The sequence below is a fragment of the Ambystoma mexicanum genome, chromosome 7p (assembly GCF_040938575.1).
Source record: "Ambystoma mexicanum isolate Mex_15411 chromosome 7p, UKY_AmexF1_1, whole genome shotgun sequence".
In the NCBI taxonomy this organism is placed as follows: Eukaryota; Metazoa; Chordata; class Amphibia; order Caudata; family Ambystomatidae; genus Ambystoma; species Ambystoma mexicanum.
In genome coordinates this window covers 169,725,014-169,740,571 of record NC_090939.1, presented here as the reverse complement: position 1 = coordinate 169,740,571, position 15,558 = coordinate 169,725,014, and the positions used below count along the sequence as shown (strand labels likewise).

Below are 15,558 nucleotides of genomic sequence, written 5' to 3'. Positions count from 1 at the left end.
GATGGGTGGTATAAAGAAGGCATGGTATCAACAGTAGACAGAAACAAGTGACCATAGTTCAAGGGTGTTTATTGAACTTTAACAAGGTTGTGATAAACGCCTATCTAATCCTACATCTAGAGGTGGGAGCAAGCTATGACCATCACATCATAATAATGCAGTCCTAGTCGAGTTTCATCAAAATAAAAGGGCCTATACTAAAATAACCTATTGCCAATCCTTACCGCTAAATATGAATGGTGTGAGGTAGTGTTCATGAAAAATAAAGAAGTGTTCACAAAATAATATATCAGGATGTTCTGGCCGATGGCCTCCCTTCCCCACGGGACAAGGCGGTTCACTCGAGCAAAGCACACTCTTGCTACTTCGGTACGAGGATACAGTTCCATTATGAACATAAGGGCATCTGAGCACAAGTCTCTTGATTCAGAGGGCCTGATGTGCAAAAACACAAAGTTCCTTTCCTCTTATCAGATCCCTTTTATATCACGGTTGTTATTGTGGATCCCCCTCTTTCGGGCTCAGATCCCCCCCTTTTTGCAATGTTCAGAGAATATTCTTTCTCTGGAGACTCGCGCTTCACCCCGGACACCGCTCAGCTGGTCTCAGATCCCTCCTTTTTCAATTAGTCTTCCTTAGCTGGGCTCAAACCAATTTCAATTCACATTACAGTATCGAAGACTTTCAAATGTGAACAAGGTTTAGCTTGACCCGTTTTGGGACTGCTTTGATCTCAAAATTCCCTTCTCACAGTTGCTAGCCAGTTGGATACCTGACAGAGACCTTCAAATGAGCATCCACGTGGCGCCGGACCACTCTGTCTATGTTATCTTTTCTTGGCCTCCAAAGTTCAATCACTCCTCTGGTTTTCAATTATATTTGTTCGCTCATCACATATGTTTCACATATTGTTCTCTTGAGATTTCTTCATACAATGTTGCCGCTTGCAACCTTGGTTATAACACAGGCTGGTCTGGTATCAGTCTCTCCGACTCACTGGCTGTGCTGTCTTTACTGGCGCTGCTTTGTTGTAGGAGCCAAGGACAGTAGCACAGCAACAAAAGCTCCTCCCGCCTTGGTTATCGATGCAGGAGAGCTCCGGGTATCTCTGACACACTGCGCAGGTTTGTTCAGCTTTTTCTTACTTTCCAAGGTTCACGAAAATAATCGTCTGAAAAGGTCAAGGGCACTTCCCTCCTTGCAATCCTCTCTGGTCTCGCCGTCTTTCTCCCTGTATTAAACTGCCATCTTGGAACTGCTGCTTCCTCGCAAGCTTTGCCTTGGTCAGTGTGTGCTTTTGTGCTCCGCATTTTATCCATGTGGGGAAGTGTGATGGAAGTCAAGTTTGTATAATGATCAGTAATTGCCTGACCTTGCCTGACCATTGTATTTGAGCATGTCAGGTATACAGCTCTGGTGTTGTCTGTTTTCACTCACGTCGGTGAGAAAGTGTTCATGTCAGGAAAGGGGGGAGGTTGAGTTCCTAGGTATCCTACCTGTTGGGATGGGCAAAAGTTGTTACAGTGAAGGGAATACTGTGTCTCACCATCCGGTGTCCCACTCCCCAAGGACCCCCATCAAGGTGATTCTCCCGCACTGGTCCACCCCCAGGAACTGGATCCAAAAGTGATGGCTGTGTCCTGGCCACCTGGATGACAGATCCCCAGGGACTAGCGGGTGAGACACCTTTCCTTTTCTCAAAGTGGGCCAGGTGTTCCATGCACCATATCTTCAGAAGATGGGGGGGGGGGAGGGTCGATTCTGTTGCATAAACATACCTCGTTTATTGCTCTGGATACCCTAGTGGACCCCGAGTGATGGTATATTTTGGTTCAGGGTACATTGTATCAACAGTGTGTTACCCTGCTTAATATCTAAGGGCCTACAGAGGAAAATTTAGGGTTTTATACATATGTATTTGTGAAATGCATCTTACATGGGCTCTCTCACATTCATGGGCAGGGACTTTAATGTTATACTTTCACTGGCACTTTACAGGCGATCTACGGCCGATCCGAGTCTTGCTATGCATCAACTCCTGATCCTTATGGAAGACCTTTGATTGTTGGATGTATGGAGGGTATTCTGCCCACTGCGCAGTGACTTTACTTTCATTCACATCATCACAAACGCTATGCCCGCTTAGATTACTGACTCTTACTTTCCACTATGCTCTATATGGTTGATCACTGTGAGATCTTCCCTATCACAAACTCTGACCAAGCGCCAGTGGTCTTGCAGATTACTTTTCCATCGGCTCCCCAACAGACTCCACCTTGGAAATAAACACTGCACTGCTCAGATTTTGTGAAATATCTAATGGAACGCTATAACTTATTCTGGGAAGAAAACTTGGATAGTGTGAGTTGTCAGAAACGAAAGCCGGACACAAAGTTGTCATGTTTTTTGGTTATAGACTTTTATTCAACTTAAACTGGTTGGGAACATGCCTCTCTGACCCTATTCTATGGGGTGGGGGGGTCCTACCTAATATCTCCAAACTAAGGATCGGTCTTTGTCAGGATGTCATAAAACAAAAAGCTGTACTTGTGTCCAAAATGCTCTATCCTGACCCTCACACTAAAACAAAATAACAAAGTGACAAGGGAAATTTCTATAACCTGGTACTTGTAAAAGGTGTTATAAAACAAAAGTAGAATGGCTCCCATGTAAATGTTCTCCAAAATGGAAAAAGACTTTAATTCCACAACAATCCTGGTAGATGAACACAGTTCAACCTTGGAAGTTCTCTTGTAACAAATGTTCCTTCTTTATTTTAACAAACGCTGCTTCTGTTTGACATTCTTTGTAAGTTTGCAATTTGCCTTGTATACTCCCCTTCCAGGAGTGTTCATGCACTTCCAACTGCTTGGTGTACTCTCCTACCAGGACCTCTCTTGCACTTTCAAATGCCTGATATATTCTCCTACCAAGACTGCTCTTATCCTGCACTTTCTCTTTATTTTCAAATAGTATATACCCTTCTTGCTGGCTTGGTATGTCTACTTGATAAACAATCCTCTCTTTACTTTACGAAATTGTATAATGTTCAACATCTTCTGCTCTTTTGATAAACAACCTTCTTGTTTCACTTTTCGTACCTTCCTAAGGTGCTAATTCTCTTTTGTGCGGTCTCTGAAATGGCACAGGGTCCCCCCTCTGCTCTGGCAGACTCACCGGCTCACTGGAGCGTTTACAGGCTTCCTTGCGCTACACAGAGCACCTCCACGTCTGGTCTCCCACGCTGGGCAGCTCCGATGTCTCTCCAGGGCCTCTCATGACTCTGCTCCTGCATGCTTCTCTTTGGCTCCCGGTAAGGACAACACTGCTTCTCTTGGCTGCCGGACGCCCGGTGATCCTCTAGCGGTTCCTAGCGTCCTCATGGCACGACTCGCTCGCACCACGTTTCTTTCCTTCTTCTCTTCCGGCGAGCCCTATCACTTAGCCACACTGGCTCGGGTCTCCATCTAAAGCACACCGGGTCATGCTTCCAGCCTCCACCCACCTTCCCTGAAGGGGGTCACGTCGTCTTCTGAGCTCCTTCTTTCAGCTCAGTGACCATTTTTTCTAAAGGTCTCATGCACAGGTGCTTTCCTCCAATGACTAGCACGTTCACCGGGTTTTCTGCTCGTGTCAGTACTTGGGGGGGGGGGTTTGTGGGAATTGATGTCCAAGTATACTAACTGAGTCTTTTGGTGGCTTTGCGAATCAAAGTCCATTTTTGATTTCTGATGCATAATTTTGAATGGGTCTTTCTTAATTAGTCCACATGGAAGATCAGTTCTACATCCAGGAGAACTAGCATGGCAATAGTCCATTAGGGTATTGGGCAACAGGGGGTCTCCCTCACGGGAAAGTGGGGAACACTGCGTTTCATTGAGTGGAGCCATGACATCCCCCAGTGGATATCTGCTCCCATGAGATCCTGCCCCATATAGCCTCCCCGAGGGTCGGGATCAGGTAGCGTCCCATGGCCACATGGGAGGAGGCTTCTGCAGGGGAATCCGTCTTGATGCCACTGAATTCATCACAGTAGCACCTTTAATTTGTTAAAGTGTTGGGATGCTTTTAAGGCTTTCCTCAGTGGACAATGTATTTCACTATGGGTGTATAAACTTGAGCAATGGAAAAATCAGAAACAACATTTGCTAGAGAAGTTGCAGCAGGCAGAACATGCACATTAAAGCTCACGAGACCCCAGTCCTCTTACACAGGCGAAAAACCTTTGGCCGGATTTTAAGGCCATCACCACTATTGGGGCTCAAAAATATTTCTCTAGATGGGCCCAATCCTTCTATGAAGAAGGTAACTGGCCTCTTTCCTCAATGGTTATCTCTTTGAGAGGTCATTGATCAGATCAGAAATAAGACCAGTGACATGTTGGTAGGGATCATTTACATAAATTATCGATTTGCAGGATTTTATCTGGAGCTATATGCTTCCCCACCCTTTATCGCAGATGATCGGATGCATACTTTTTTACACAGGATTCAGATGAGTGCCTCTGATGAGGAGGTGGTTCCTTTGAGTGACCCGATTACAGAAGGGGAGGTGGCTGCTGCTGTTGGTGGACTTGCATCTGGGAAGTCAACGGGACCAGATGGACTCCCAATTTATCTATATAAAGCTCTTGCAGACAAACTTGCACCCAGACTTACAGCTGTATTTAATCAAGCAAGGGGAGCAGGACATATTCCAAGCTCAATGCTCATTGCCAATATAGTGGTTTTTCCCAAGGCTGGTCAGGATCCCACAGACTGTAGTTCATATAGGCCTATCTCGCTCATTAATTCTGATACAAACATATATTGGACAAATGTTTGGCGAGACGTCTGGAACGGGTGTTACCTTGGCTGATCCAACAAGATCAGACAGACGGTTTATACTTAATAGACAATCCAACGATAATATGAGGCACCTACTGAACATTATTGCTAGTCAGGCCAACCGGGTGACATTGTATTATCCCTTTATGCCGAAAAAGCATTCAATAAGATTTATATTCAGCATTGAGGTGTACTTTACAGATATAGTTAAATTACTATATTTAAACCCAAAGGCATTGGTGGTTACTAATGGTTATGTCTGCTCCGTTCTTGCTGCACATAGGTACACATCAAGGGTGCTCTCTGTCACCATTGTTATATGCTCTGTCCATCGAGCCACTGGCTGTCAGGATCAGAATGAATGCTGATCTGGGGGCCACTGTTCGATCCGGAGTGGAACACCATATTCCAATGTATGCAGATGATGTTCTACTTTACATCTGGCTGGTGAACCTCCCGCATATCTGCGACATAATGGAGGAATTTAGCCCGCTAAAAATAATTATTTCTTATGGTGACAAACTTCAGTCATGGTTGAGGCTCCTTCTATAAACATATAGACATTGGCGGAAGCACCTTTAACTGTAGCGTAACATAGATGGGCAATAGCTTTGCTAATTGTTCAACAATTGGTTCTTTTTAATAATAGGATTATAAATTTGAGCCTAACATTCTGCGACAACTGGCAGAAAAATAAAGTGTTGGGTTCCCCTGAGATGTATTGTCTCAAGGAAAAAGAAGGCTCCTGTTCTGCCTCATCTTATGTGATTCACAACTAGACGGTCTAGACGGTATTGAAAGTAAATTAGCCCTCGTATTGAACAGAATGCTTTGTTTGTGTGCACTTATAAACCAACTCAAATAATAAGCATTTATGGAGTTACAACCCTGTGCAAAATACTGACCAACTGAGTGCTTCACACCTTCTATGCTATAGCGCGTATACCTGCTCTGGTCCATGAACCTCCAAGGACCAAAAGTAAATCCTTCTTCGAGATTGTATTCACTGCCCTGTAAATGTTGTGAAGAACCAAACTCTTTCTTAAGTTATTTTAACCATGGAATTGTGTACCTTTGTCAGACGCTAGCTGGTCTTTGATAATTACATGTGTCTTGTGTGACTTAACTTGGGACCATAATCTGAGCCCAAAAGTCAAAGTTTTATGTAGTTCAGCCCCAGATCTTGGTGGATCAGCTAGGTCGGTGCACATTTAGCAACTGCCAGAAGATGGTGCAGGAATTTAGTTTCCTTTAATTGAATAGTGTTTAGCTGGGAAAAAAATGCCTCTGCCCCATATATGCAAGTTGCGACAGGCCTGGCATGATAAATCATAAGTGCAGTGTTAATGGTCAAATTCCCCAGATCTCTCAAGACTGGAAATTGCCCTATTAGCTTGTACAAACTTCAGTGCAGAGCTCTTTACTTGGGTGGTCCAGTTGCCCTCACTGTTATGCCCAAATAATTGAATTTCGATACCCAATCCAGGTTATGTCTGGAGGCAAAAATGCTTGGCATTCTTCGATTTAACTTGCCTACACACGAGTTTGGATGTGTCAGCATTTAATGACAGATCTCTCTACTGCATGTAGTGAACATAGCCAGTTGTGAGTTTCTGTAGGGCCCCTGGTGTACGAGCCAACAGAACGACATCGTCGGCATAGGAGATGACACATATGTGTCTTCCTACAATTCTGGGTGTGTCTCTTGTGATTTCACTTAACTTGGATGCAAGGGTACTGACATAGAGATTAAATAATAATGGTGCCAGCACGAGTCTCACAACTTGTTGGGGTGGTCAGGAAGGGTCCCCAACATTATGAAGGGTTCATGTTGCGCGAATCATATTGTTGACTGGGGGTGTGGCGTACTGAGCGAGATGTTTCAATTTCATATTTATCGAGTGTAGTTAATTGTGGAGGAGAGATGTTACTTTGTGTTATTTTTTTGTTTAGAACTGGTAGATATCAACTTGCATGCGTGCAGAAAGATAAAGTATTAAATCCACCAAATGTAAAAAAAATACATGTTCATTAATATATATACATGGGGAATTCATGAATCTCAATTTAAGTGGCCTTTTCACAATGAATCAAAAAACAGTGGTTAGGGCTCTCTTGGTAAATGCATTCTTGACTTTTAAACTAACCTTGCCAGGTTTTCGGAAGTCAGGTGAATGAGTAACTTCAACCTTCGCGGTCAGCAGCTGCAGAAATATCCTTGAGTTTTTATTGTCTGATAAGTCTCATAGATAGTAGATGTAACCTCCTGCTGCAAGAGAGTGTGACCAAAGGAGTTTCCTTATTTATTTTGGTCAGTAGTAAAATGTAAGGTAAGTGTGAAGGGCTGGCAATGCAAGGCTCAAGACTTTGTTTAGTTTTCTCAAGGTTCAACATTTTATTTTAAACCAAAATAAACAATAAACCCTAACTAAACCTACTCTACCAAGGGCTTCTCTGCCTAGTCTAGGATCTAAAGGAAAACCTCCTAGCATTCACAATACTAACCCTCACATTAAACAACAAAACCATTTAAAGAAACATAAAAAAAACCATAAATGAAAGGTTACCAAACAACCAGTGTCTTGGATGACTTGTACTTGTCCTGGCAGATCTTACTCCCCAGGAATGTCCCAAATTCAGTTCTTCCAAGGAAAGAAAAGTCTTGAAAGGTTCCAAAGAGATAAAAGTTCATACAAATAAAAATCCACTGGTAACAGTTCTTCTTCGCTTGATTAAAAGAATCCCCTTTCCAAGTTCCACAAAGAAAACAGTGGGATTCCTGGATAGCCTCATTCCCGGAAAGAATGAACAAAGTTGAAGCCAAAAGTACCCCTCCTGCTTAACAACTCTTCTACTTGCAACTTCTGCAGCGTCTGTTATATACAGTTTTGTCAGCATGCTTCAGGTTAGGGTTTGCTCTCTCCCCAGCAACTCCCTTCTTTTAACAAAACTGTGTGAGCAGGTTCCCTTGCCCCACAGTTCACTTCTGCTTCATTCATCTACTACAGTTCTGACAATTGTATTGGCAACCACAGTTCTGCTGCTGCTACTGAAACTTATAGGGTTAGGCAACTTCCACAAGACTTTGTCAACCTCTACAGGTTGGCAAGGCAGTCTTGTGTGGCAAGAGAAAGCAGCCTCTTTGCCTTTCCTTCCGTCTTGTAGCTACCAACCACAGTTATTTTGAACAAGTACCAAATCCTCCAGCTTATAGTGATTTTGTGATCCCGCAAAATGCCATGAAAACGGCTGTTATTTGAGAAAAGGCGCAAAAACAGCTGTTTTTGCAAAAGCTGCAGTTTAAAAAAAATGACCTAATGTGCCAGATTGTCAACACTTTTGTTGCCACAAGCAATGAAATGCATAAGCACATCTTTTCAATTGTGCCAGGGGGTGTTTCTGCATGTCTAAAAAGCAGATCCCGAATGTACAAACAGGATGCGCTTTCAAATGTTCAGAAAACAAAGGCAACCCCATGCTCCTGCTTTGAATAGGCCAGAGGGAGCAGCACGGTTGCACTGCATGAAAGGTCATTTTCTGACCCGGTCATGCACCTTGTTTTTTTTTTAACTTACATTCCTGTTCCTCAAACGGGATGGAAATGCTTTTTCTTTTTATCACATTTTACAGTAACAGGCCCATTAAGGACCCGTCACAGTAAAATGTGGTGGTAGCCAGTAGAACATTATTGTTGGGAGAGCACTTGCAACACTAATGTATTGAAGGCTGATGGCCCGCGCCTCATTTACGCTATAACTGAGCCCCGGGGAACTGCACAGGTCATCTTTAAGAATAAGGTTACTTGCTAATTTCTCAAAATTGGTTATCTAAAAGTAGCATACATATCCTGTGCTATATTTTTAGATACCCCATTTTTTAAGGATCTGGGCCAATCTATACATTTTAAAAGAATAAAAAAAGTCACAATATGGAGGGAAAAGAGCGTGAGGGAGTGATGGGTCAGATGAGCAGCAGTGGGCAAAAGAGCAGAAAAGAAGCTGGGGCGGTGGGTCAGTAATCAAAGAGGTAGCAGTTAGCTTGAAAGAGGTAGTGAGCTGCAGTTTGGGGGAAAGGATGAGGGAAGAGTGTGATAGAATGGGAGAAAGGATGCAAGATGCAGAAATAGCAACAAAGAATGAAGGGCTGTAGACTGCGGGAGGAATTGAGGAGTGTAAGGTGTGAGTTGGGAGTATGATTTGGAGTGTGGCACGGGCTGGGGAGTACAAATTGAAACTTTGTAGTGTGGCATAGCATGCAAGTATGTGCATGACTGAGAGTTCTGGGAGTATAAATTGTGATGGAGAATTGGTGAGTGTGAGGGATATTCATGAGAGAGGTTTGAGGGTATTTGGGGTACTGGAGAACACAGAAAGTAAATATTTTCACCATTACAACTGATAATGATCAGAACAGTTAGTAACATTAAATAGGCATGCAAATTAAACCAAAAAAGTAGCGCAATCAACAGTTTTTTCAAGCCAGGGTCACTTCTTATTAAATGAATACATAAGGTACACATAATGACAACCTGGCTCTCTTGTAGCCTTGCATACTGCCTCTTTTCTGCAATGTGCCAATCTAGCACCCTCCCGTCAATATAAAAGTGTGCTGCAATATATAAAGTTTTGTGCCACACAATTTGCCATTTCATGCCGCAAAATTTGCCATTTCATGCAGCGATATCCTGGAGGGTCTGAAGTACCTGGCTCCATTCTACAGCTTTAATGACCCTGCTCTGAGGTAACACAGTTTCAACAACTCTTAAACAAGTGTTCAGTTCTTAGATGAACTTCTACAAACAACTTTATCTCGCTTGAATATGCACATGAGTGACAATAAAGCTGGCTACTGTTACCAGTAAGGTGTTTAGGTTGATTTGGAGTAGAGAGCTTCTCTTTCCAGACTCCACAATTACTGCGACGGCAGGCTGCTTCTGCTTCCCAGCTTGGTTTCTCCAACTACTACTGCTGCAGGCACTCTGGGGACCCACACCCCTCTGCTGCACACGTGTCTCCGATCCAACCTCATCAAAAGAGTCTTCCACTCTCCAGTTTCCCTCAGCTTCCTTCTGCACACGGGTCTTGGGTGGGTGCACAACTTCTGCTCTGCATGCACAGTGATTAGACGCACATGGAAAAACTGCCTTTTTCTTCTACTCTATTCCAATGCTGCCATGACCAAACAGGGTTTGTGAGCACAGGACCAACTCGGAGCCTGCAGGTGAAATCTGCTCTTCCTCTGCTCTGGTGTCCCTTCTGTGGTCACACTTCCTTGTGAACTGCCAGCCCCATGCTCTGCTTCTTCTACTTCTGCTACTGCCGACCTACCAGTTCCTACTCCAGCTTTTTTCTACTGCTCCTCCCTGCGGCAGCCTTTTATGCCCCTCAGGTAAGTCAATTGGTTTCAGGTACAGGCCCTTAGAACTAATTCCCTGACCCTGCAAAGGCTATTAGGCTTGCCTGCCTGACCTGAGCTCCTGCATGTGTCTTTAGCCCTCTTCTTCTTCACAGTACCAGGATTCTGGGACATACAGTCTATTGTAGAACGTTTCAATTTCTCTACATCTTTCAAAGGATTAAGTAGAGATGTTCCTATGATATTATAACAGGAGTTATAATGTGTAACCTTTTTAGAGACAGATGGGGCAGAAGAAGTCACAGGTTCGCTGCTCCAGTTGGCATTCCTTTGGCATTGTGGAGGATATGGATTTTTAGGGTTATAAAAGATAGGTTCTATAGGTTCAACACTAGATTGAGGTACTGCTCTAGATGTTCGTTTTTTACCCTTAGTAGGAGGCTGAGATATATCAAAATGGCAATAAGCCAATTCCTGCTCCAAGTTTGGGGTAAATGAATTCTTTCCCCATGAAAAGTACTGTGTCTCATCCTGCAAAATCTCCCCACCTCTCTGTGCCCGGTCTCCCCACAGGTGATCCTCCCGCAGTACACCACCTACAGGATTGGGATCAGGAAGCATCTGTCCTCTCCTGGCCCCCTGGGTGGAGACTTTAGGCTGGGTTTTAGTGGGGGAACCTCAGGATTCTCAACATAAGCTAGTGCTTAAAGCTATTTAAGAGTTTCAATTGTGCGATAAAGTGGGTGTTTTGTAGATTGGAAGGTAGTAATGGAATAGTGACCTGGGAATGCGATGGCATAACGAACAAAGAGAAATCATTCACCCGGCCTCCTCATATCGCAGGGAATGTCCACACGAGCCATGTGCAAATTAAGAGTTAGCGTTTAAGTGGCTTAGGTCAGTTATTGCTAGTAATGAATTATGTTTTCAATACCAATGTTTAACCATGTGTTGTCATGACCTGATACTGACGAATCATAAGAAAAGGTGTGTTATAAATATAATCTGAAGATAACTATTGAGATAAACCTGTCCAATTGAAAATTTAGGAAATAGGAAAAGATGGAATTTCTTTAGAGGGTTGGGTCCAATCATGTTTTGTGGGTGGATTTCCATAAAGTATTTTGGGAGTGTTTTACTGTTGCAAAACTGTATAAAAGATGTGAACTGATGTAGTTTGTTGAGACTTGGGTTAGTTTGGTCCTGCAACACCATCTAACTGCTCCCCGGAACATTGTACAATAAACTTGCTTTATGTACAACCGTGAACTCCCTTCTTAAGTGGTGGGCCTGTTTGGGGTAGGGTGATTGAAGGTCCATCCGCACAAACTGCCTCTAGATTTTTGTGTAAGGAGACCAGCATGTTCAAGAGAGGTGTAGGCATACACAAAGTACTCAGTAGGCCCCACAGCTTACACCGATTTACCCAGACAAAGGCCTGTGAATCCCAGATAGATTGAGCAACCGTATCCTAGAGTATATTTGTCCCATATCAATCTGAGATCCATGACCTGTTCTATAGTACCCACTCCCGCTCTGAAGCCATACTGTTCTTTGGGAAAAATGTTATTAGTTGCCCACTCAATTATACGGCTGTGGACTTCCCTTACCAGCCATTTTGCACAAAAATCAATCAGAGAGATGATATGATAAGACATTTATAACGCGCCTCTACACAAGTGTTTCTAGGCCAAAACAAGGATCTTAGTAGGCCATGTGTCATTCAGATGGGGCTTATTGTACTTGAAAGTACAAAGTACACTGTGATAATTTCACATGGAGGATTTTTTTAAGCCTTTATAAACCCACAATAACTTGTCTGGTGTTTTACAGTTGAAATATATTTTACCTGCCTAAAAAAAATGTCAATAGGTTGCATCCTATTAAAAACATAATTTTGCATCCGACTTCAGAAACTAGGGAGTAAAATATTCTCACTTTCGGTTCTCATCTGGAGCCTTGCCTGCAAGTGTATATTTACCTAAATCTGCATTTACTGATAGGAGATGAAGCTTGCTAGGTCCTTCCAGTATACCCTTCATTAACATAAAGGACAGTGTTTTTGTATGGCCACACAAGATTAAGCCCTAAAATGGCAAGATATCCCAGTGGGCTCACTGGCTTTGCACAGAACTATCGATCACTCGATTGCCTTTCACCAGCGCCATCATATCCTGTCATTCTACCATTGTATAAAACAACTACCATTGATCTGAATAATAATAACGGCACATATTTTAGTCTATGAAGAATTCTGTCCTTGGCAAATAGTCATTATCATTATTTAACTACCGCCCATTAAGTTTTGAAACTCTACTTTTACATGGCCGTGTATTTTTTTGTATTCTCTATCGGATGTCTGGTTAAACTACTCTCATTCTGGGTTCTCCCTCTAGTCCTGGCCCCAAAATCTAAGGGATTGGCAGACTGGCTCAGCCCTGGATCGCTTTAATCAAATTCGTTCAGCTATTGACAATGTTTCACCTATCAGACCTTTGCAAGTATACAGTGGGGTCTCTAGAGGACTATTTGCACCTTTTCGGACCTTAGGCAGGGGATCTGGGAATGTTTTTGCTGGGAAAGTCGTCTTTAAAAGGTCCCTTCTACTCTCCGCTGAGTGAACGCAGATCATTTCTTCAATTTTCTGCAAAATGCTTAGTGCTTACATATACACAGTGCCATTCATACCTGAGTTTGAATGGAAATGTCTTTGTAAATTAAATGAGGTTTTAAATAAACTTACCAGCATCCAGGAAGTGCACCTGGTTATGAAGTGTTTTGGTGATGGACTGATGTTAGTACAAAGGGGCAAATGGATCCAGTAGTCCAGGTAACAAAACAAGTATTCCTCTTCAAAACCACCAGTGTGCACAGTGCCTGGTCCTCTCAACCTGCTGAGCCAGCATGAGGGGGAGGAGGAAGGGTGCTGCTTCCGTTTCGTACTGGGGCAGAACAATGTCGCAGCCCAAGGACAGCAAGTTGTAGTTGTGTCCCCAGCCTAGACCCTCAGCTGCCTACCCCAGTTGCTCCTCCTCATCACGGCGTCCAGATGCTTAGATCAGATGCACTTGGTTTTTAGATACACAGATAGGCCCCCTTCTGGAGAGGCTGCAGTGTTGGGTCCAAGTCTACTTTGCTGTTATCGCTGTGCTTTTTCAAACCCTGCTGCCCCTTTACTGACTATGTAATGACGACATGAAGCAATGGGTGATATTTAAATAGGAAATGGCTGTCTTTCAGAAGCGTCGCGGTGCGTTTGCTAAAATGTCTTTGTTTCGCATGCAGGTGTGCTTCATAGGCAGGAGCAACGTTGGAAAATCCTCTCTCATCAAAGCCTTGTTTGCCCTCTGCCCTGCGGACCTGGTGAGGGTCTCAAAAACTCCCGTAAGTTATGTTCATGTGGTCTTCTTGCTGCCGCTTTTTTTGTGTGATGTTTCTGATTTATTACGGTGTTATTTTGATTTGCCGAAAAAATTGCACAGACAGCACCGCTTACACAGAGTTACTCGGAGCAAGTCCTCTCCATGCAGGTTTGATTCATTTTATGAATGGAGTTTAAACATGGACGAGGAACCAGATCGACCGACCTTTCATGGTTCCATTGGCAACATTATATATGGGGATGTATGGGGACGGGTTGCAGGGATGTCCCCTGCTCCCCTTGTAAAAACATGTTCAATGTAATAATGTCTCTGTAAAAAACAGCGACTTTTTTGTCAGGAGACATTTTTGCAGGGACATTACCTGACACCCATTTCATGCAGATGTGAAAGAAATTGGAAATGCGTATTTCAGTGGCAATGCATTGCAGACGGGATCTATGTGAATCCCTCTGGTTTGTGCTGGGGAAAAACGAGTAGATTTCAAAGTGGAATCAGAAATCTGCATCTCCATCTAATCGGATGCAGTTGGAGATGCTGTCGGATTTGTGAGGCAGAGCGGATCTCTTCCAGTTCCACCTCAAAGATGTTTTGAAATCGCACTGTGCAGAAAAAAACGCATGCATCTTTTGTGCATGTTTTATGCACAGTGTGGCCCCTTCTTAAGTATGAAAATTACAGCTGTAATGTTTTTTTTGTCTGACTCCGACTCTCGATTGACAAGAGGTTTTACTCTGAAGTACAAACGGACAACTCACAGAACATTTTTTCAACACCAAGTGTGTTTACTGCCGCAAATTGCACCCAATTTAAAAAAAGAAAAATAACTTAGTTGGGAGGCCCCCTCCTTCTTACCCCCTGCCCACCCCCCGCCAGGGCAATGTGGGTAGGACAGTGTTAAAGGCTTCCATTAACGCTGCTTTGCATATGCATAAAGGCATAGAGTGAGCGTCTAGAGGAGTGCCAGTGCAGTTGAGGGGTACACCTACAAAAATGATTCTAAGCCCAAAGAGCACTTTCTAAAGCCCACTGCTCCCAAAGGCCAACATCCTCTGGCCGCTATCCTCATAATCCTGCCTCAACCTGTTCCATCTCCTCTTTGGAGGGATTCTACCTGCACAATCCATCTGCTCTCCACGCCCTCCAAACTCTCCCATGACACTAACCTGGGATCACCCCCACTCTTGTTTACCTCCCTCTGATCCACTTGCCAGGACACTGGCCCCCGCTCCCACAGATGTCCGTGTGGAGGCTCTGCCAGTGAGGAGCAAATCATGAAACTCTTACATGAAGACGTACTGCCAGCAGTTTGTGTGTGCCACCCTCCTTCTGGCGGCCTCCAGACTGGCAATGCATACAAACACACAGCTGATTCCCAAAGAATAAGTTGCGTGCCCCTGTAGAATATGCTCTGGTCCAACTTGACTTAAGTGAGATTTGGCCCCCCGAAAAAATGTTTCCCCGAGACTGACGTTGTGAGGGATTGCCATCTGGCAAGGGTGTTAGAAGCCCTGGCTTTTTTATTTGTATTCAATAATAAAATGATGCAGGTAACACCATCTCGGAAAGTAAAATCTGCTGATCGTATTCCCCTTTCATCAATCTCCATCCTAAGAGCATAGTGCATATCTGTCTTGCTGCATCAGTATCCTGATCTGCAGCACCTTCTCTAGCAGTGGCACAGAGCAGGTTCAGAGGACACAGGTGATATACACCCCTGTACCAAAACCCAATAATTACGATTGTACCCTCCTGGTGGCACACACATCTTGAAATATAAGCCATACCTGAGGTATGGATTGGTGGATGGTACTTCTCCTGATGATTACAGCCACAGCAATTTGATATCACACATGTCAGCCCTGTGAGCCAAGCTCGGCTGTGAAGGGATTACGTGTATTCTCCCCAGACAGTCTGGACCTTGCCAATGCTGGTAGGAAGGTAGCCTGGGGGATCACCTCTCTTTGTGCTTTTATGAGGGCAAGTAACCCCTCCGC

General features: G+C 43.8%; 1 protein-coding gene across 4 annotated transcripts in view; it reads left to right on the top strand.

The window, feature by feature from the left end:
• The window catches only part of GTPBP8 (GTP binding protein 8), a 630,806-nt gene that overhangs the window by 155,427 nt on the left and 459,821 nt on the right, over positions 1–15,558 (top strand). For all 4 annotated transcript variants that reach the window (XM_069636004.1, XM_069636003.1, XM_069636002.1 and 1 more), the window contains exon 3: positions 13,467–13,565. In XM_069636004.1, the coding sequence (XP_069492105.1) occupies positions 13,467–13,565 (99 nt within the window). The remainder of the gene's footprint in view (positions 1–13,466; positions 13,566–15,558) is intronic.